Source organism: Crocuta crocuta, unplaced genomic scaffold (assembly GCF_008692635.1).
Source record: "Crocuta crocuta isolate KB4526 unplaced genomic scaffold, BGI_CrCroc_1.0 scaffold124, whole genome shotgun sequence".
Lineage (NCBI taxonomy): Eukaryota > Metazoa > Chordata > Mammalia > Carnivora > Hyaenidae > Crocuta > Crocuta crocuta.
Window position 1 is genome coordinate 2247483 of NW_027551573.1, and position 20651 is coordinate 2268133.

The following is a 20651-nucleotide window of genomic DNA, read 5'->3' on the forward strand; positions in this document are numbered from 1 at the left end:
GTTACCCTGGGCTTGGAAGTGACGGGCTAGGAGGGCGCGGAGCAGCGGGTCAAGGCTGAGGCCGGGGTGAGGGCGAGTCCCAGCAGGCGGCTTTCCTTGCGAGAGAAAAGAGCGGCTATCCAGGCTGGTTGTGGCAGAGGGCCATCTCATTGACCGCGGCCTCAGTGTCCCGGTCTGGAAAGTGGGACGCGGCCTCGAAGAGCGTGGGGTGGGTGTAGGCGGCCAGCGGCGAGCAAAGCGTTAAAGGGGCGGGTCCCGCGGCGGGGGCGGGGCCGGAGCTCGGCCGCACCTGAGNGGAGCCGGAGCCCCCGGGGAGAGCGGCGCAGCTGCCGGCACTCGCGGACGGGAGGGGCGGCGACGGCCGGAGCGACGTCTGGAGACTAGCGGGGCCGCCATGGCCGAGTTTCCGTCGAAAGTGAGCACGCGGACCAGCAGCCCCGCGCAGGGCGCCGGCGCCTCGGTCTCCGCGCTGCGCGCGGACCTGGGCTTCGTGCGCTCCAGCCTCGGTGCGCTCATGCTGCTGCAGCTGGTGAGCGCGCGCGGGGCCGCGGTCGGGGCCCGGGTCGGGGGGCGGCCGGGACGGGAGGAGTCGGGGTTTGCCTAGTTTGCTCTTAGTGCACCGTCTCCTTCGGCTCCCGCGAGCCGCGACGCGCCGTGCCTATCCCGGGGCGCCTCCAGGACGCTCGCCCCCTAGACCACCTGGAGCCCCTCACCTCGAGACATCCCCGTTGCAGACCCTGCAAGCACCCGCGTTCGGAGGGCCCGCTCGCGCGCGCCCCATCATCCCCGAGGGGGTCACTGGGAGTCAACGAAGGAGCGCTCGCAGACGCACAATCGCTGCGCACAACTCTCCCTCTGTCTCTGCCTCAGTCTCTGTGTTTGCAGGGCGGTGCCCCCAGCCCCCCAGGGCACCAGCCCGAGTACGGCAGAGTCCCCTCCGAGCGGCCCCGCGTAGTCTAGACTAGTCTGGAGTCTAGTCGAGAGGGCATTTACGTTCCGGCGCATACATTTGGGCACGGCCCCGTGGGCCCCCGCGCGAGAGCCGGGCTTTTCTGGCTCCCACCGGGTTCCAGCCGGTTTGGCCGGCCCCGTGGGGCCGAGGTACCCCGCCCGATGCAGGCGGGAGGGATTTGTGGGAGGCCAGAGGCTAGGCTGGGAAGCCTNTCAGGTGGGAGTCAGGAAGCCGGGTGACTGTCCCCGCGAGAGGCTTCCCCACCAACTGAGGGTCCGTTTTCAGAGGACTAGGGTGGAACTGGAGATGGGCCAGGATCCATTTTCTTTTAGGGCATCTCCTACNTCTGCCCACCTGCACCTGGGCAGTGCCGTCTCTGTTTTAGAACTTCACAGATCTCTCCCTGGGGCCCCCTCCACCATCCCAGCCTCAGACTCTCTTGGAGGGGTTGTTTAAAATCTACATTCTTGGTCCCCACCCCCGGAAAGAATTGGAATTTGAATCTCAGGAAGCGCATCCCAGAAATCTACATTTGAAATCTCTCAGTTGTTTGGGAGGTTCTGGAGGGTGGGTAGGAGGTCCGGTTGGGGGCTCATTTAAATCTGCTGGTAGGAAGCACCTGATGGGGAGCAGTGCTCGGTAGGAAAGGCCCAGCCTTGGCGGGAAGGTGCAGAGGAGAGGGGGATGAATTCAGAGTCCAGGGAGGCTCCTGGCGGAGAGGGACCTCACTGAACTCTGTGGCAGCGGAAGGGGGTTCAGAGTGTGGGGTGCTGTGCGAGCAGGTTTGGGGATGGGTGAGTGGAGAGGAAGTTGGAGTAAACAGGTTGGTAGCGCTGAGGTCGAAGCCCTGGTTTCTGAGGAGGTGGGAGGCTGACGGTGGCGTTGAGGCTGGAGACGGGGACCCTGTTCCGTTGGCAGCCACAGCCGGGCTTGCAGCGATGGGAAGATGTCTGCTGGGCTCTGCAAGGACAGTGGTGACGTGGAGCCCTGTCCACGATCCCGCAGTCTGGCATCTTTTGCGTTGGGACAGTGAGAACTGGAGTTGAGTGAATAAGAAAGAGGGCCCTTCGGTTCCCGCCAGATCCCAGGTAGAGCCCTCTGGAGGAGGCTGTTTCTGATTTGGGGGTCCCTGTGGGCCCAACAGCCTGGCCCTGAGCATCTGGGTCCCATTGCACAGATACCAACACTGAGGTCTACATAGAGTGTAGGACTTGCCACGAGGCCAGTGGGGAAGCTTGGCACTCCGGTCTCCAGACTCCCAGGGGACGGGTGTGAGTGGGGTGGCCTGCCCTTGCCCTCCTGCAGTGCTCTGGGGACTGGAGGTGGGGGGTTGAGGGTCTCTCATCAGAGTTTGAAGACCTGCACCTTTTAGTGCCTTAACCAATCTACTAGTGGGAGCATATCTTTCCTAAGCTGTTTCTCTGGCAACAAAAGACAGTTTCAATGGGCAGCTTCCAGGTTCCACCCCAACAGGCACCACTGGCTGCTGGGAAGCCGTGAAAACTCCCACCGGTCAAGTGCGAACTAGGTTCCAGGTTCTTTGGCAAAGGCATTGTCTTCTCTTCTCCCTATTTTATAGGTGAGGCAACTGAGGCTCAGAGGTTATTTGTTCAAGAACTCACAGAGTGTTGGAGCTGGGATCTAAGCCCTGGGTGGTCAGACTTTTCTGGCTCATGCTCTTAATTACCAGTCAGCTGTGCTCCCACAGGGCACAGGTGTGGTGCTTTTGAGGGAGTGATGGAGGTCATCCCTGCCACCCGCCGCTTCCCCAACCCCCTCCAGGCCCAGCATCTGTTCTCCAGGAGCTCTTAGTTTGTGAGGGAGGTGCCCAGGGAATGAGCTTTTTGTGCATGGGTCAGGGAAGGCTGCATGGAGGAGGCGGTAATTGGGAGATGAAAGCAAATGCTCCTTTATTTCCCAAAGGTTTTGGTGAAGTATTCTAGAAATGGAGGAGGGGTGAGCAGAAAGGCCTCAGGGTCTTGGGAAGGAGATGTGCTCTTTGGTATTAAATATGTCCCAAAGAACTTCAGTGTTCACTGATTTCCACCCCCCACATCTGGTTCCAGAAAGAACATTAAATGGAATGTGATATTAAGCCCTGTACAACAGAAAAGTTAAAATAATATATTTCTTATTTTAAAGCTTGTTTATTTATTTTGAGAGAGAGAGAGCACGCGCACGAGAGCAAGTTGGGGAGGGACAGAGAGGGGAGAGAGAGAGAGAATCCCAAGCAGGCTCTACACTGTCAGTGAGAACCCCGATATAGGGCTAGAATTCACAAACGACGGGATCATGACCTGAGCCGAAATCAGGAGTAGGTCACCCAACCAATTGAGCCACCCAGGCACCTCTAAAGTATTATATTTCTAAAAGTTGTTGGTGTGTGTGTGTGTAGGAGGGGGAATGATTGATTTAAAGAGAGCTAAAAAGAGCTCTCTGTACCAGGATTCTATAGCAAGTTTAAGGTTGTTGATTCTTTTACTTTTTTTTTTTTTTTTAAAGCTTGAGAGAAAGAAAAAGGGCAAATGGGGGAGGAACAGAGAGAGGAGAGAGGGAGGCAGGCCCTGCTGCTGAGCCCTACGCAGGGCTCAAGCTCAGGAACCACAGGGTCATGACCTGAAGGCTGCTGATTCCTTGTTGAGTTTCCTAGCAGCCTAGGCAAAAGGGGAAACATGATGAATTTATGAAGATAGCATCTAAAAAGCAAGCAGGCAAGGTTGATCTAGAGGTAACTCTTAGTCATAAAGAGTTCCAGAAAGAACCAGAGGCTTTGATGCCACAAATCTTTGTGTGGCTAGCATGTGGAAGGAAAGTTGTGTAAGGTGTGGTTAACTGGTACTTATGGCCCTGGGGGAAAAGATGATCCCACCTGGGTTTACTGGGGAGGAACTTGTATAATAAGGTCACACCTGGTAGAGTGTCACAGTCAGAATTTGCACTCAGATCGGGGAATCCAAAGCTTGACTGTAGCATCGTGTTTTGTGGGATTTTTTGGTTTTTGTTTTGTTTTTGTTTTTTGTTTTTTTGGTAGGGTGTGGAGGTTCCTAGGGTGCTTTGGAGGAGAAGGAAAGGAACTTCAGGAAGGGAGACTAATCAGGGGCGAGGGCCACCAGGCTTCCTGACAGAAATGGGCTCTGAAGAGTTTAGTTACAGGGAAGGGAGTAGTAAGACGATTCTGGATGGAGGAACCTCACAATAGGCTGTGTAAACATCCAGCAGTCAGAAGGCATCCCTGAGGCCTCAGGTGCAAAAGCCCAGATAAATCGCCTGTGGCAATAGGACCGTCAGTATTTGGTACCTTCTGTCCTTCCTTTTTGCAGGTGAATGAACATCTATCAGAAAAGCACCTCCTGGGATTGGGGGTGGCCACTCAGTTCCCATTTTGCAGGTGAATGAACAGCTATCCAAAGCTGCACCTGCCACTGGATCACAGTGATCTGTGGGTCATGCTGAGCAATGGTGGGAGGGAGCCTTCCTTTCCTCATAGGTAAAGGAGTGATGTCATGATAGGAATACGGAACACAGTGCTGTAGAGGGCTTGGTGCCACGTGTTGCGGAAGGAAGGGTAGGATTCACAGAGTCGTGGAATCCTAGGGTTCTTATGCTTGCTTCTAGAGGTCCCTGAGCTTGCATGCTTCCAGGGACGGGGAGCTCAGTTCCTCTCAAGGCTGCCTGCTCCATCCTTGTGTATTTGGGAGTGTTGGAAAGTTCTTCCTTAGGGTGATCCTGCCTCTGTCCCGACCCCCAGCAGTCACTTCATTCCTCCCCAGGCCGGGGGCAGGGCAAGGCCTGCAAGTTACCTCTCTCCTCCAGGAGGAGGCAAGGAGGCTCCCCCAGGGGTGAGGTTGTTGGGGGTCTCACAAGCGTGCGCAGAGGTCAGCCATATCGCAGTTGCAGTGCCGGGGCCTCCCGGGCTTTCCTCAGCCCTGAGATGTGAGGGTTTAGTCTCCTGGGTGCAGCGTTCCAGGCCCCGGGAGCTCTTCTGCCTCCTGTGCCCAGAGGAAACTAGTGCTTTGTATTGTCAGCTCCGCCCACACTCCCGGCTGCTTGTCGCCAGGAGGGAGCTGAGTATTTGGAATAAATACGTGAACACATTCTTCTTAAAAAGTCAAAACTTTTTACGGATAAGGCCAAAGTTTTTCTTGGATCACCTGCCCTCTCCCCAAGGGGACCACTGTTGGGTGTTTTCAGGTCTTTGTTCAGCACTTTGCTTTTCTTACACCCCAGGCACCTGAGATCTGTCACACAGAGCTGCGTCCCTCCCTCCCTCTTAACTGTTTCAGGGTCTGCTGTAGTGTCACTTTTGTTTCTCCGTTGATGGGCCCCTTATGGGCCCATTTAAGGGGCGGCTCAGTCGGTTGAGCATCAGACTCCTGATTTCAGCTCAGGTCATGATCCCGGGGTGTTGGGATCGAGCCCCGTGTCGGGCTCTGCGCTGAGCGCGGAACCTGCTTGAGATTCTCTCTCACCTTCTGCCCCTCCTCCCTGCTTACACTTTCTCTAAAAAATAAAAAAGAATAATAGGTCTTTCGAAACTGCCGTATTCTTTGAGAACATTATTCAGGCACACAGCAAAACGGTCGCGCCACGCAAGGGCCAGTGACTGAAAGCACAGGCTCCTGTCCCCACGAGTCCCCTGAGGCACCACCTGTACGAAGGCACAGCCCGCACAGAGTCTAAGCCTTCTAGTAACCTGCGTCCTCACCTAAACCCCGCACATGGGAACCGTGTGTGTGTGTGTGTGTGTGTGTGTGTGTGTGTGTGTGTGTGTGGCCTGGCCGTGCTCCGGCTGCTGACAACACACCTGGGGAATGTTCTGTGTCAGCACAGGCTGCACTGCGCCTTTCTCTTTCTAATCCTTTATGTTCTTAATTTATTTAATAGGTGGTATATTTACTGCAGTTCAGAATAAAGTAGCCTGGGCGAGAGCACGGTGACAAATCTCTGTCCCTTCCGGGTTTCGAGGGCCCCCCCCCCCTTGCCCCACTCTTGTTTCCCGGGGGCCACCTCAGATTTAAGGAGAGAACCGCACACGCGGCTGGAGAGTGCCACCTCTCCCCACCGCTCCCCGGGGACCCACGTCTCCACCTCCTCCCTCACTTCTCCCCTTTCACGTGCACCTGTGTCTTGGCGGTCGTTTTGTGCCCGCGCATGCAGCATGGTGGCTTTGGGCTCAGGGCTTTGCAGCGTCCCTTTGTGCAGCTGTGGTGTGACCTGAGTGGCCCGGCCCTTTGTGGACAGACACTTGGCATTTCCACTCTTGCTGTGGCGCACCCTGTTGTGGGGGAGGGGTGACCTCACACAAGCCACTGAGAGCATCTGAGAGGCTCTCGGGTGTGCGTGCGTGTGTGTGCACGTGCGTGTGTGTGCGTGCGTGTATGTGTGAGATTTGGAGAGAGATTGTCAAACGGCCTCCCCGGGAATCACCAACATGGTAGGAGTGGTAGTATTTGCATTTCTCTTATGAGTGAGGTTGTCCTTTTAAAAAAATGGTTTTTAAAAATATTTTAAGGTTTATTTTTGTTTTTTTTTAAACATAGGCTGCTTATTTGGTTATTTTATTTTTTAATGTTTTTTTATTTATTTCTAGGAGAGAGAGAGAGAGACAGTGTGAGCAGGGGAGGGTCAGAGAGAGAGGGAGTCACAGACTGAAACAGGCTCCAGGCTCTGAGCTGGCAGTCAGCACAGAGCCCGACGCGGGGCTCGAACCCACGAACCGCGAGATCATGACCTAAGTGAAAGTCGGACGCTTAACCGACTAAGCCACCCAGGCGCCCCTAAAGTTTATTTTTGAAAGAGACAGAGCATGAGCAGGGGAGGGACGGAGAGAAAGGGAGACAGAGAATCCTAAGCCGACTCCAGGCTCTGAGCTGTCAGCACAGAGCCCGACGCGGGGCTCGAACCCACGAACCGCGAGATCATGACCTAAGTGAAAGGCGGACGCTTAACCGACTAAGCCACCCAGGCGCCCCTAAAGTTTATTTTTGAAAGAGACAGAGCATGAGCAGGGGAGGGACGGAGAGAAAGGGAGACAGAGAATCCTAAGCCGACTCCAGGCTCTGAGCTGGCAGTCAGCACAGAGCCCGATGCGGGGGTGGAACTCACGAACTGTGAGATCATGACCTGAGTTGAAGTCAGACGCCCCTAAAAACATGTTTAAGAGTTGTTTATATCTTATTGTCTATTTGTATTCTTTTTCTGTTCTATGGAGTCATAAGTCTGTCTTATCATTCGCTAGGAGCTCCAGATGATTTGCAAATATTTTTTTCCTAGTTTTGTTTTTGACTTTGGTCATGGTGTGTTTTTATGCCACATAGACTTCTGTGTTTTGTTTTGTTTTTTATAAATGTTGTTTATTTTTGAGAGAGAAAGCGAGCCAGCAGGGGAGGGGCAGAGAGAGGGGGCAGAGGATCTGAAGCGGGGTGTGTGCTGTCAGCAGAGAGCCCAGTGTAGGGCTCCAACACACAAATTGAGATCCTGACCTGAGCTGAAGTCAGGTACTCAGCTGATTGACCCACCCAGGGGCCCCTGTTTTGTTTTGTTTTGAATTTCCCATCAGCATTTTATTTATTCATTTTTTAAAGTTTAATTTATTATGAGAAAGAGCAAGCGCTCACGAGCAGAGGAGGGGCAAAGAGAGAATCCCAAGCAGGCTCTGCATTAACACAAAGCCCAATATGGGGATTGATCTCATGAACCATGAGATCATGACCTCAACCCAAATCAAGAGTTTGACTTTTACCCAATTGAGCCACCCAGGAGCCCTTACTTGTTTATTATTTATTTTTAAAATTTATTTATTTTGAGAGAGAGAGAGTATCTTAAGCAGGCTCTCCACTGTCAGTGTGGAGTCCAAGGTGGGACTCAAATCACGTGGACTGTGAGATCATGACCTGAGCCAAAATCAATAGTCGGTTGCTCATCTGACTGAGTCATCCAGGTGCTACCCCTCCAATTTGTTTATTTTTAATCGGAAATATATTTGACACTGTTACAGTAAACTATGATAACATTTGTGCAATGGCATACCATGTGGCTAGTAAAAAGATGTGTCTTACCCCTTAGAGAAAACAATATAAGGCAGCTCTATATGTAATGGCCGGCAGTCTCCAGGCTGTGTGGTTAAGTGAAACAAGCAAGGTGCAAAACTCTGTGTGTAGAATACCAGCATTAGGGGCGCCTGGGTGGCTCTGTTGGTTAAGTGTCCGACTTCAGCTCAGGTCATAATCTCACAGCTCGTGAGTTTGAGCCCCACGTCGGGCTCTGTGCTGACAGCTCAGAGCCTGGAGCCTGCTTCAGATTCTGTGTCTCCCTCTCTCTCTACCCCTCCCCAAACGCTGTCTCTCTCTTGCTCTCAAAAATAAATTTAAAAAACATTATAGTACTTAAAAAATACTATCATTCGCATGGGAGAAATAGACTATTTCCAGACACCTATCCGAAGAGTGTGTGTGCGCTTGTGCACACAGTCTCTGGAGAGATGCATAAGAAAACACTCTTTGTTGCCCCCGGGGAAGAAAGGGAGTAGCTGGGGAGGAGGGAGACAGGCTAAAAACACCCTTTTATTGCCTCCCATGTCCTACATATTACATACATCAAAAATAAATGTATTTATTTAATTATTTAAAAATCTATAAAATAAATGAAAGTCCAGAATAAAAAAGCAGTACACGTAGTTTGTGGGATATGGCAAAAACTAGGAAGGTGGCATGTGAAGGCCCCTCAGGCCCAGATTGGGGAAGACACTTTCCCATGAGCACACAGCAGCAAGCAGTGGCCCCCAGTGCCGGCTCCCGGGCCGGGGGACCTGGGGGTAGATGGAAGGAGCCGGCCAAGCCGTCGGCCTCTGGTGGATGGTTGCTTTTTCTGGCCGTGTGGCAGGGTCAGGGGTTGGTCCTTCCTTGAGAGCTGGGGAGTCGTTTGTGGTGGGATTCAGTGAGGACCAGGCCCAGTCTCCTGTTCACAGATGGTCTGGGGGAGCCACCGGGGCGCTGCCCTGGTCCCCGCGGCCACCAGGAACCTATAGGGTGGGCGGGGAGGGGGGGAGCTGTGTGTTTTGGCAGCCCAGCGAGTTCAGCCCTCGATACTTACGGGCCCTTACTGCTGGTCCGGGTTGGTCTGTCCTGTTTGCCCAAGGGGGAGAGGCCAGGGTGGCACACCAGCTTCTCCCAGGGAGGTTAGGGCAGGAAGGCGAGGGCCGAAGGTCGGGCGGGGCTCAGCATTCGAGCTGCTAGGCAACAGACCTGGGCCTGGTCTAGGCCATTCCAGCTTTAATTTGGGGGTGAGGGAGTCACACATCAGATGATCTGCCACCCTATATGAGGTCGGCCAGATGGGGTCACCTGTCCCTTGTTGAAGTTAAGATGGGGCAGGGCTTGTGGGTTGTCACCCCCAACAGTTCTAGAATCAGAGCGAGAGCCAGTGTCTGAGGAAGGAGGGCCGGGGAGTGTGGGAGACCCGCCTCTCACACCACCCTGTTCCCCAGCAGGCGGGGCCAGCCTCGTGGGTTTAATGACGTTCCATATGCTCCCAACGGCCAGCGCTCTCTGGAGGCTCAGTGGCAGGGCTGGGACCCGCTTGTGGTGCCAGCCCCGCCCAGGGTGCTAAGAGCATAAGCTTCTGTCATCCCGTCTGCCCCAGGGTTCAAGGTCGGCCCTGCCCCTTCTCTGCTCTGGTCCTCAAGGGAGTGTCCTCCCAGCCCCCACGGATACCTGTCCTCCTCTGAGCATCTCCATCTGCTGGGCCACAGAACTGTCCAGGCCCCACCCCTTACTGTGCCAGACCTTGGGCCAGGTCCAGATCTTCTAAGGGCTTGGTTTCTTCATCTGTGAAATGGGCTGTCTGGTCCCAGAGTGGAGAATGGGAACCAGCCTGGGGATAAGCAGGAGGCAATCTGTTGGGAAGATTTTTCTAAAATTCTGAGGGAGACCACACAGTAACAAGGTAGCAGTGGGGTGACGTGCAGAGTGCACCCAGGCACTGGAGGTAGGGGGCTCTGGGGACAGCTGGGCCGCTGGGGTGGGTGTGCAGAAATCTCTTCTACCTCTGGGATTTAAACGTTCAGTTCCGACACTCAAGACTGAGGAATAACAAGTAATGTGACGAAGGCCGCATTTGGAAGCCTGGCCGCTGGGTGAACCAGACCCCGAGCCAGTATTTCTGCCCTTGACCTCCCTGCAACAAACAGCCTGGGGTGGGAGCTGCAGGCCTGCGTGGGTGCATGTGTGCGTGCTGCCTGCCCGCGTGCATGCTGTGTGCGTGCTCCCTGCCCGCGTGCGTGCGCGGATTCTGGCGGCAGGCTCTGTGCTTGGTTCCCAGGGCCTGTAGGGGAGCCAGGCACACAGCCGGCCTTCAGGAGACCTTGTTCAGTGACTTTGTGCAGTGGCTCTCCCGTGCCCGCTTTCCAGCGAACCCAAGGCTGAGGGGAGTTAACGCGGTGCTGGGCTCGGTGGAGCCGGGAGGTGCCCCCCCAGGGCCCCCTGAGTGCCGGGGCAGGGGCGGGAGTACAGAGCGGGAATTCCACGGAGCCTAACCCCGAAGCCCGCCTCCTCGGCACAGGGAGGAGGTGGTGTGTGCACTTGTTGTGGCCGGTTCAGGCACCCGAGGCCTCTGTCCCCTGCGCCTTTGTCTCCTGTGACACAATGGGTGGCTTTTTGTCCCCATAAAGTCCCTTTCACTGTAGGGAGAAGGGCCAGGGTGAGGGTGGAGACTGGGCCAGGCCAGGCCAAGTTCTGAGTGTCCTCAGCTGCCCAGATGTGTCCCTGTGAGGGGGAACCCCGGAAGGGCTCACACCGCCCCTGGGCCTCAGTTTCCTGGATAGTGCAGTGGGGAGAAGGGAGTCCTGGGCCTCTTGGGTGGGCCCTTTCCTCACATTGTCTCCAAAACCTTTAGGTTTATTGTCAGCTTTTAAGAAGCTGAAGATTTCACATAGAAATTCAGACTCCTAGCGTCTCTTGAAAACTCAGACTTCCTGGCAACCCTGGGCTGCGTTTCCCCAGGCGCCAGCAGGCTGCTCGCAGCTCCACAGTCCCCACCTGGCCCACCCTGGCCATTTCTGTGACCCACCTGCCTGCCTTGGCTCAGTGTGAGTCCCCAGTGTCCGCCCCCAGCTTCTGAGGTGCTGTCCCTCCTCGTGGCTGCCTTGCTCTGGGGGACGGGACTGTCTGGCAGCCCCTGCAGTCACTCTGGCTGCCTACGGCCGTTACCTTTTTCCTTCACACCATTTTACCTGCAGTGACACACCTGTGAGGTGACCAGGAGAGGTGTACCTGCCCGACTGTCTCACGTGTCAGATGAGGAAACAGATTAGAAAGGTTAGGCGACTCACCCAAGGCTACACAGCAAATCCGCAAGGGGCTGACGTGTCCCAGGAGGTGGAGAGGGGTAGAAGGAGAGCCTCAGTCTCTGGGCGGGAGAGGACTTAGCTTAGTGCTTGGGGCTGCCGGGGTCCCTCCTGTACCAGGGGGCAGGGGCTTGGGGCCCCCCTGGAGGGGGGGTGTGCATTGGGGAGTGCCAGGCCCAGCCCAGAGGGAGCCTCGGAGAACCCTAAGTGCACCTTCCCTGCTCTCATTGAGCGAGGGGTGAGGGGTGAGGGGTTCTGCCCAGGGCCCTTCAACCTGGATGAACAGAGAGTGCACGCCCAGGAGGTGTTCCAGGGCTGGGCAGGGCTGGCCTGCCCTCCGGTCCTGGGCCGCCTCTTTAGATAAGCCTGCTGCCTTATCTGAAAGATGGGTGCAGCGGGCACTTATCACTTACTGCCCCGGTGCCTGGTGCTTAAGGTTAGATACATTCTTTATCTCAGGGAGGCCTCACCCCCCCCTCCCCGGAACTGCACACACTGTTACTACCTCAGCAACCCAGGCAGAGAATGGATTGGAAACTCCATATTCCAGCCTCTCAGACTGATCATTAGAGTAGAACATGTATTGAGTGGTGAGACCGTGTTGGGCATTGATCTAAGTACCGTACATGTATTTTTTAACCTTAGAACTACTCTATGAGGTAGACACGTTTTGAAGATGAGAACATGGGGAGGGGGGTGCCTGCGTGACTCAGTTGGTTAAGTGTCTGACTTCAGCTCAGGTCATGATCTCACGGTTTGTGGGTTCAAGCCCCGCATCAGGCTTGGTGCTGTCAGCTCAGAGCCTGGAGCCAGTTTCAGATTCTGTGTCTTCCCCTCTCTGTGCCCCTCCACCACTCACATTTGGTCTCTCTCTCTCCTTCAGAAATAAACATTTAAAAAAAAAAATGAGAACACGAAGGCACAGAGAGATTCAGCAACTTGCCCTGGCTGACGTAGTAGGAAGTTGGCAGGGCCAGAGCTCGAACCCAGTGAGTTCATAGGCCAATCTTCCATCAAAACTGATGCCAGATTCACACAGTTAAATCAGATCATGATAGCCATCTGCGGCCAAAAGCTGCTCAGAGAGACATGCTGGTTTCCTAGGGCTGCCATAAGAAAATGCCAGAAAGTGGGTGGCTTCAAACAATAGAAATTTATTGTCTCACAGTTCTGGAGGCTCGATGTCCAGAATCACTGTGTTGGCATAGTCGGTTCCTTTTGGAGGCTCTGAAGGAGACCTGTCCCCGCCGGTCTCCTGGCTTCTGCTGGCTGCCACCAGTCATGTTCCTTGGCTTAGAGACTTACCACTCTCTTCTCTGCCTCCATCTTTACGTGGCTTTCTACTTCCGTGTGTCTCCGTCCATTTTCCTTCTTCCTATAAGGACAACAGTCCCTGGATCAGGGCCCATCCTAATCAAGGAATGCCTTTCTGTCTGACATTTGTGATGAATCTCTCCTCTTTGCGGGTGATTTTAACAAAGATATCCCTGTTCTCCAGTTGTTTAGAAATTCTTTTGTAGGTGCAAAGGTCCTGGGGCATGTGTGAAAGTGTCCTTTTTGACAGTCCTCATTTAAAGAGAAAAATCTCTAATCTGAAGTCTTTAGATTTTTTGGGGGGATAAAAAAAAGGCCCGCACCTTCAAGATTTCCAGATAGTTCTCTTTATCTGTAGTGCTTGCCTGAAGGAGGTGTTGCAGGGGATGCATTAAAGGAGTGAGGGGATAAGGCTTGTGTGTGTGTCTGTTTCTCACAGAGAAACACGGGGGCAGATGATGAATGTGTAGGCAAGAGACAGGGACCCAGAGGTAAAGGCCACGTCAATATTGGTTGAATGAATGATCCCAGTGAGATGCACACGCCGAGGCCTGTCCTCAGAGAGAGGGCACCGGAGCTGCAAGGTGACTGTCCTGGACAGAGGGGCCTGGGGAAGGCCCTGGAGACAGGTGGCCTCCTGCCCTCTGCCCCCAGCTACCCACCGCTGTCCTTCTCCTTCTGAAAAGTGGGCTTTACTCTCCTGTAGTGGACCATAGGACAAGACCCCTGGCCCCTTCTTCCCGCTAAGGCATGGGCCCCCAGAAGGAGGGAGAGGATGTCCAGTGTGGGGCTGCCCTGTCCCGAGTGGGGTCGCCCCGAGGCCCTGGGCTGGGGTGCTCCATTTGGATTCTTGGTGGGGAGTGGACGGGAAAAACCAGTCCGTCTGGTTCAGCCGGAGAAGTGGACCTTTGCTTGTTGGAGGCAGAAACCGAGGCCACTCCCAGGGCACAGGGCCAGGGCGGCAAAGCCAGGAGGGACACCAGAAATTCCTGCTGCTTATCCAGCTCTCTCCGAGCTGCGCTTGCTGATCTGGAAAGCAGCGCTGGGCTGGAGGGCAGGGCAGAGCCGGGAGACAGCTCCAGTGTCCTCATTCGTCACGCAGCACTAAGTAACCCTCAGTAGCCTGGGTTCCGGAGGACAGGTCAGGGTTCAAGTGCTGCCCTGCCCTTTAGCCACGGGTGACCGTGGGCGACCATAGGCTCATTTCCCTCTGAGCTTCTATTTGGAAAATAGGGAAAATAAATAGCACCAGCCGATGAGGGGGTTACTGGGAAACAGTGAAATAAAGGGGAGGTGCTTTCCCGAGGTGTGTGTGGCACCGAGCTGGAAGGCAGTACATGGCTATTGTGACCAAATCTAGGAGTAATAATACCGATAATTGATAGGTGTACATTAGGGTAAACCCAAATTGGTCTTGTCTTTCTGTTCTTTCTTTCCTTCTGTCCTTCCTATTTTAGAGAGGGAGAGAGCGAGCACGGGGGAGGGGCAGAGAGAGAGAGGAAGGAAGACAGGATCCAAAGCAGACTCTACGCTGACAGCCCAGCTCGCGGTTCGAACTCATGCACTGTGAGATCGTGACCTGAGCCGAAGTCGGTCACTTAACTGACTGAGCCACCCAGGGACCCCCAAATTGGTCTCTTCTCGATCTTCATTTCACTGCATTTTCTAACTGCCTTTCAGGTAGTTGGAACAGTGCCGCACGATGGCCTGGAGGCCCATAAGGACCCTGCCCCATAAGGACAGTTCATTCTCTGTCCCTGATGTGCCTGGCTCTCACCTGGGAGGGCCCTGCAACGTGCTTCCGCAGGAAGGAATCTGGTGGGCAGATTGGAGTTGCCCCGGACGCTGCACAGAGAGGGAAGGGGGCTCGCCCGGTGTCCCACAGCATGGGCAGGATTGGAGCCTGGGGCTCCACCTCCCCTTCGCAGCGGTGCAGTGGGAAGGAAGCCAACCACACACACCCTGGCCCTGCCTCTCCGGCAGGAGGAGGAGGGGGAGGAGGGAAGGTGGTGCTGGGAGTTGCCCGACTCCGCCCCCGCTTACCTAAGGCCTTCCCTGCCCTGTCCCCGCGAGTGTAGGGGGATGGGGACCAAAATGGCAAGGGTGCTTCGGCGGGCGGCGGGCGGCTAGCAGGTGCCCGGCACTGGCTGTGCCCCAGGGTGGCCTCCAGCTCTCCGGCATCTGGCAGAGGAACTTTTTGGTCCCCGGGGTGGGGTGGGGGGTACTTTTCGTCTCCTGGACCAGCTGCTAGAGGCGCATCTTGCTTCCGAGCTGCTTCTCTGGGATCTAAGTGACAGTTTGCGCATTCTCAGGCCGTGGCAGGGTCACTGCGGGCCCCCCTGCCACGCGGCTGGATGCCACCCGAGGAAGAAGAGGGCAGCTCTCTTGGTGCATCTTCATCAGCAAAGGGGCCTTTCTCTGCAGCCCCATGGTAGCCCCTCCCCGCCTCGGCGGCCAGACAAGGGAGGGCACCTCAGCCCCGGGGTCTTGGGCAGCAGGGAAGAGGGTAGGAGAGGCGTGGGGGCGGCCAGGACGGCTGCCTGTGAGCTGTTGCTTGTGGGCTCTCCTGAGCTCCCCGGGCCGTGCCTCATAGTGTGCCCATTGCTCGGCCCCACGCTGCCAAGTCCCCCAAGCTGGTGTCAGCCTGTCTGTGCAGAATTCCCCGTGGCCCAGAGGGCAGCGTATCCAGCAGAGAAGAATAAAAGCAGACGTTCTGTTGTACCCATTTATATATGTGAACTCCTGGGTCCTTGACGCAGCCCGCGAGGTAGGTGTGGTCGTTAACACTGATTTTACAGATGGGGTGACCAAAGCACAGAGAGGTTGTGAGCTTGCCCAAGGTCACACAGCTGGGAAGGGAGCAGGGTTTAAACCCAGGTAGTGGGCTGCAAGGTCCATGCTATTAGCTGCTTCACACACTGCAAGGATATCAGGACCCACCCTGCCATGTGGGAATGGTGTGAGACTCAGTTTCCCCGTCAGGTGGGGATGGTAACACCTGTATGGAGGGGCAATGAGGAGAGTCAGAGAAGGTGGGAAGGGCTGAGTAGGGCTTCAGGTGGAAGTCACCCTGAGGCCCTGAGTGGGAGGACGGCACAGGCTGTTGGTTTCCCACCTCTGGAATTTGGACTGTGTCCCTCCAGGATGGTGGCGTCACCTTTCAGCAGCTATTACTGAGCCCTTGGCAGGGCCCAGGTCCCGTACTGGCTGCCAGGGTGCAGCTATGGTTGAGACTGTCATTGGCCTGCCCTCAGGGAACTTAGAGTCTGGGAAGGAAACAGTATCCTAGTCCTGGGTGGTGGGTGCTGGCGGGAGGGGGCATGAGAGCACAAAAGAAGGTTCTAGAACCCAGACTGGAGGAGCAGGGAAGGTGTCCCACAGCATGTAACGTGAGACCTGAAAGGAGGAGTAAGTTACCAGGCAAGGGCTTCGTATGTGGTAGTATACAGTGGGAGCTAAATAAATGTTTTTCTTGACTAAATGAGAAATATGTCCTGCAGAGGGAGCCCTGTGGCCTCCAGCCAGAGCAGTGGGGGTTCTGGGGGACTCTGGCCCTGTCTCGTCCCTCCAGGTGCTGGGGCTGCTGGTGTGGGCCCTGATTGCCGATACCCCGTACCACCTGTACCCAGCCTACGGCTGGGTCATGTTCGTTGCTGTCTTCCTCTGGCTGGTGACAGTTGTCTTCTTCATCCTCTACCTGTTTCAGCTGCACATGAAGTTGTACATGGTGCCCTGGCCGCTGGTGGTGAGTCTGGGTGGGAGCGGGGGGTGGGGGGCGCTTCCATGCTGACCCCTCTGCCTTGGGGAGACACTGTGACGGTAGGACCTTCCCCGCATGAGTGGCTCGTGGGCGCTGGCCCTCAGCCAGCTTGCAGGGCCGACTGGGGGATGGAGGACACAGGCTTGGCTTTCTCCGGGGGAGGGACTGGCAGGGAAGAGCTCAAAGGCCATTTGGAATCTTGAAAGTATTTTTCCTTTTTGGGGGGCAGTTGGGCTGCCTGTGTGGCAGAGGGTCTGTCGGAATCTGGCCTCCCTGGGTCTGGAGGCTGGGCTGAGCTGTCCGGAATGACCCGGGACAGGCCCCTCCAGCCCTGGGGAGGGCGGCGTCCCAGGTTCACCCGGCTCAGGCTCCTCGGGACACAGAGCTGAGAGCGTCCCTGGGAAGGACCCCGCCAGACACACACACAGCCGCTGGGCTTTTTTCTCTGACCCGGAAAAGCCCTGCAGCTGGGGTCTGAGGCTTTCAGCGCCGAGGCGAGAGAGGCACGTGATTGTAAGGCAAGCGAGGCTGGGACTAGGCAGCATTGTTTGGAATTCAATGACTTTTTAAACCGAGGAAACGTGAGTCATCCTCGAGACAGAACGGGTTTGTTAGACCTTGACATCACTGGCAGGAGCCAGGCAGCGTTTGTGGCGGGTGCTGGGCTTGCAGGGGAGATCCTGGGATGAGGAGGGGGTGGCCCGACTTCCTGGCTGGGATCCGGCCCCTGCTCTCGGTCCCCGGAGCCTTGAAGAAAGAGATCTCCCGAGATGGCGAGGCCTCAGTGTCCCTGAGCACAGATCTGGGGCTCTGGCCACAGCTGTTGCTGAAGGGGGCCCCCCCTTCCTGGGCCGTGACGGCAAGAGGGTCTCTCTGCTCCTGGGCCCATTAGCAGATAGGGCAGGGGAGGCGTGACTGGGAGCGCCAGAGGGCCATTTTCTGGGACAGGGCCACCAGCCCCCTTCCGGGCTGGGCAAGGGGAATGAGTGAGGTCGATCCGGAGGGGTTCTGGAAGACCTGCCCCCCGTCTGTCCACAGGGAGCCACCTCTCCTCAGCTCCTATGATTAGTGGGAGTGCAGGCCCCCTGGCACCCCAAATCTTGATATTCTTAAAATTGAAAGTTTTATACGAAATCTAATTTTAGAATGTTGGTCATATTTATTTAAAATAACCTTTATTTTTTCTAAATGAATATTTCATTGTGAGCGAGCCAGCAGGCCAGCGAGGGGGTGGGGCAGAGAGAGAGAGAGAGAGAGAGAGAGAGAGAGAGAGAATACCAAGTAGGCTCCAATCTGTCAACACAGAGCCCAGTGTGTGAGATCATGACCTGAGTGAAATCAAGAGTTGGGTGCTTAACTGACTGAGCCACCCAGGCGCCCCTAGAATGTTGGTAATTTTTTTAAAAAACAATCTATAGGTTGAACCAGACATGCCAGAGGGCCACCAGTGTGCAGGGACAGCTAAGCCTGTTTACTGGCCCTGGGGGCCAAGCGTTCGGGAAATGGGACTCGGCCCGAATGTCAGCTGAGGGTGCTGCCTGCCAGTGTGGTCCATAACCCTGCTGGGTCCTGACCCTGGCGTGGGACATGAGGGGCTTTGAGCCGAGGGCTTGGCCAAAAGGCAGCCATAGACTCCTCCCGCTGGGGATAGAGAGGGAGGGGATGCGCTCCCAGGCCCCGCCTCAGGCCCAAGGCCTGTGGTGCCGAGAGGGAGGCCGAGCTCGTGCCGAGCCAACATGGAAGAGCATGGCCTTGGAGTTGTTTAGCTGGGGCTCTCAGAGCGGGCCTTGGTCCATTCGGTCTCCAGCCATGGGGAATGGGTTTTGCCTCTGACTGCCGCTGCTCCTGACCAGGTCACTGCAGGCCTCCCCATCGTGTCCCCTCCCCCCTCAGCCCTGGTGTTTATGCTCCCAGCTTAGGTGGCCACTGGGCTGACCCCATGTGGATGTCTCTTCTCCCTTCTAGTGGGAAAGACCCAGGTCCCCCTCCCCTTCCTTGAGCCCCAGCCCCTGTCCTGGATACTAAAGGCATGTGCTGTTGGGAACCAAGAGGTCCCACACTTACTGGAAGAGTCTGTGGTCAAGCCTGTTCTCCTCTCCCTCCACCCCCCAGTTAATGATATTTAACGTGGGCGCCACGGTTCTCTACATCACGGCCTTCATCACCTGCTCTGCGGCCGTTGAGCTGACAGCCCTGAAGGGCACCCGGCCGTACAACCAGCGTGCGGCTGCCTCTGTGAGTACAGTTCCCAGGGGCGCCTTGACAGTTACAGGGGAGACGACGGGCCAGGCCAGGTCTCTGCCCCAGGACTTCCACCCCTCCCTGGTCTGATGCCAGCACCTGCCACCGCTGGGGTTACCACATTCCCAGGGGCTCAGGGGAGCTGAGCTTTCAGCCTTCTGTATGAACAGCAAAACCCTGAGGAACCAGAAGGCTTGGGAAGTACTTGGTGGTCCAAAGTGGAAGCTCTAGGTTAACCATTGAACTTCATTGTTAACCCAGGTGTTCCACACCGACTGACAGTCATATGCCCCCTTGGAGGACCCGTTAAAAACTGTGGACCCTTCTTGAAAGGGGCGCGTGCAAAACCTTTCATTTTAAACCATTTGGGGGGGATTTACAGGCTCTCTCATGAAGCCCAAACTCAGGCTGTGGCCAGTGACATGCCAGTGAGCCTGCCACACCTCACTCCGAGGGCCCCCGCGCAGACACTTGCTCACAGTGAGGAGGACAGGGACTACCAGTCCCTTTGCACAGACCAGGGGCTAGACCAGGGCTGGAGTTTCCTCCCCCTTCCTGGGGAAGATGGTTTTGAAATCTGTGATAGAGATGTGGTGCTTCTGAAAGCGGCCACAGGTGCTGGTGTTGGCCACCCGTGAATTGATTCCAGAAGATTCCTCAGAACCACAATGTTGACTTTTTAAAAAACGAAATCCCTGATGTGTATCTGACTAGCTCCCACCCCTCGGTCACTCTTTGCACATCATCCCGTCGCCCTGACCCCAGTGGGACATGCCTTGCCTGCGTGGTTCTTAGTGGATTCCCCCACGAGCATGTCATGTTGGCACCCCAGAACCTCGCCCCCCTGGGCACCCCCACAAACACTTGCTAAATGGGTGTGTGGCTGGGTTGAATCAGTGTCGGTGTCCTGGTTAGCAGAGGGGCACTGCTCAAGCTTTCACTGTCTCCTTGGGTCTGAGGGAGGGCAGTCTGGCATCGGGATCCCTGTCACCCCCGCCCCCCAGTGCCACGCCGCACCCCCACTCAGCTCTGGTGTCTTCTTCCTCTTTCAGTTCTTTGCATGTTTGGTGATGATCGCCTATGGAGTGAGCGCTTTCTTCAGCTTCCAGGCCTGGCGGGGTGTGGGCAGCAATGCAGCCACCAGTCAGATGGCTGGCGGCTACGCCTAGGCCCCCCCCACCACCACCCACCTTGGGGCTGAAGGCTGCAGCTGGGTCACCGCGCGGGGCGGCCTGCATGTCCGAGGCCCGAGCCCTTTGTCGAGTCAGCCTGGAGGGGACTACGTGTGCTCCGCTCCACTGCTTAGACCCGGGCTCCTCCTGAGGAATCAGGAGCCTTCCTCTGGTTTGGCCCAAGTTGGCAAGCGCCTGGGCTGGAAAGAGGCCCTGGCTGGCACCGCCTGCCCATCCCCCGTATTTAGTGGACGGTGACGGGGGGGGGGGGCGGAGACGGGGCTCTCCGCTTCTTCTTTAGGAGACTCCGGGGTCCGAGGCTGGGGCCCAGTCTTCTCACCAACACTAAGTACACTAACGAGGACTCAGACCTGCAGCTCCTGGCCCTCCGTAGCACCGGCCTAACACACCCCGTGTATTTACCAACGTCTTTGTCCCGGGACCGCAGAGCAAGCTCTTTGAAACCGGCCACATTCCTTCAACCGCAAGTCTGATCTGACCCTCCCTCCCTCCAGCCGACAGGCTGCTTCTGGGGAGACATCCGAGGAAAGACAGTTCGAATTTCTGACTGCACGGTCCTCCTTTCCTGCAGTTCAAACATACCAGTTTTTGAAATCAATCGGTTTTAAGCAACTTCTCAGTGATTAAAACCCTGGCCAGGTTTCCCTCCATCACCCAAGCCCTTGTTTGTAATATTCCCTTTGGGAACAGCTAACCGTGCCACCTGCTTCCCTGACGCTGTTGATTAGGCACATGGGACATGGAGGAGGGAGGGACTCAAGACCTCGCCTGGTAAGTTGTCCCATGCTTGGTGGTGGCTTGGTCCTCTTTGGATTTTTTTTTTTTTTTTTTTTTTTTTTACCAAAAAAA

General features: G+C 55.9%; 1 protein-coding gene across 1 annotated transcript; it reads left to right on the plus strand.

Annotated features, from left to right (window-relative positions):
* The first annotated feature begins 301 nt into the window (after positions 1–301).
* On the plus strand, positions 302–20639 carry PLLP (plasmolipin). The gene is made up of 4 exons (XM_077751374.1): positions 302–529; positions 16180–16353; positions 18481–18603; positions 19662–20639. Exons 1-4 carry the CDS (start codon positions 395–397, stop codon positions 19776–19778), a joined length of 549 nt encoding a protein of 182 aa, XP_077607500.1. The 5' UTR covers positions 302–394; the 3' UTR covers positions 19779–20639.
* Positions 20640–20651: the final 12 nt, after the last annotated feature.

Coding starts and splice junctions, on each gene's coding strand:
- PLLP (XM_077751374.1), top strand. CDS start 395: ATGGCCGAGTTTCCGTCGAAAGTGAGCACGCGGACCAGCAGCCCCGCG. Junction 530..16,179: donor CGCTCATGCTGCTGCAGCTG/GTGAGCGCGCGC, acceptor TCGTCCCTCCAG/GTGCTGGGGCTGCTGGTGTG. Junction 18,604..19,661: donor ACCAGCGTGCGGCTGCCTCT/GTGAGTACAGTT, acceptor TTCCTCTTTCAG/TTCTTTGCATGTTTGGTGAT.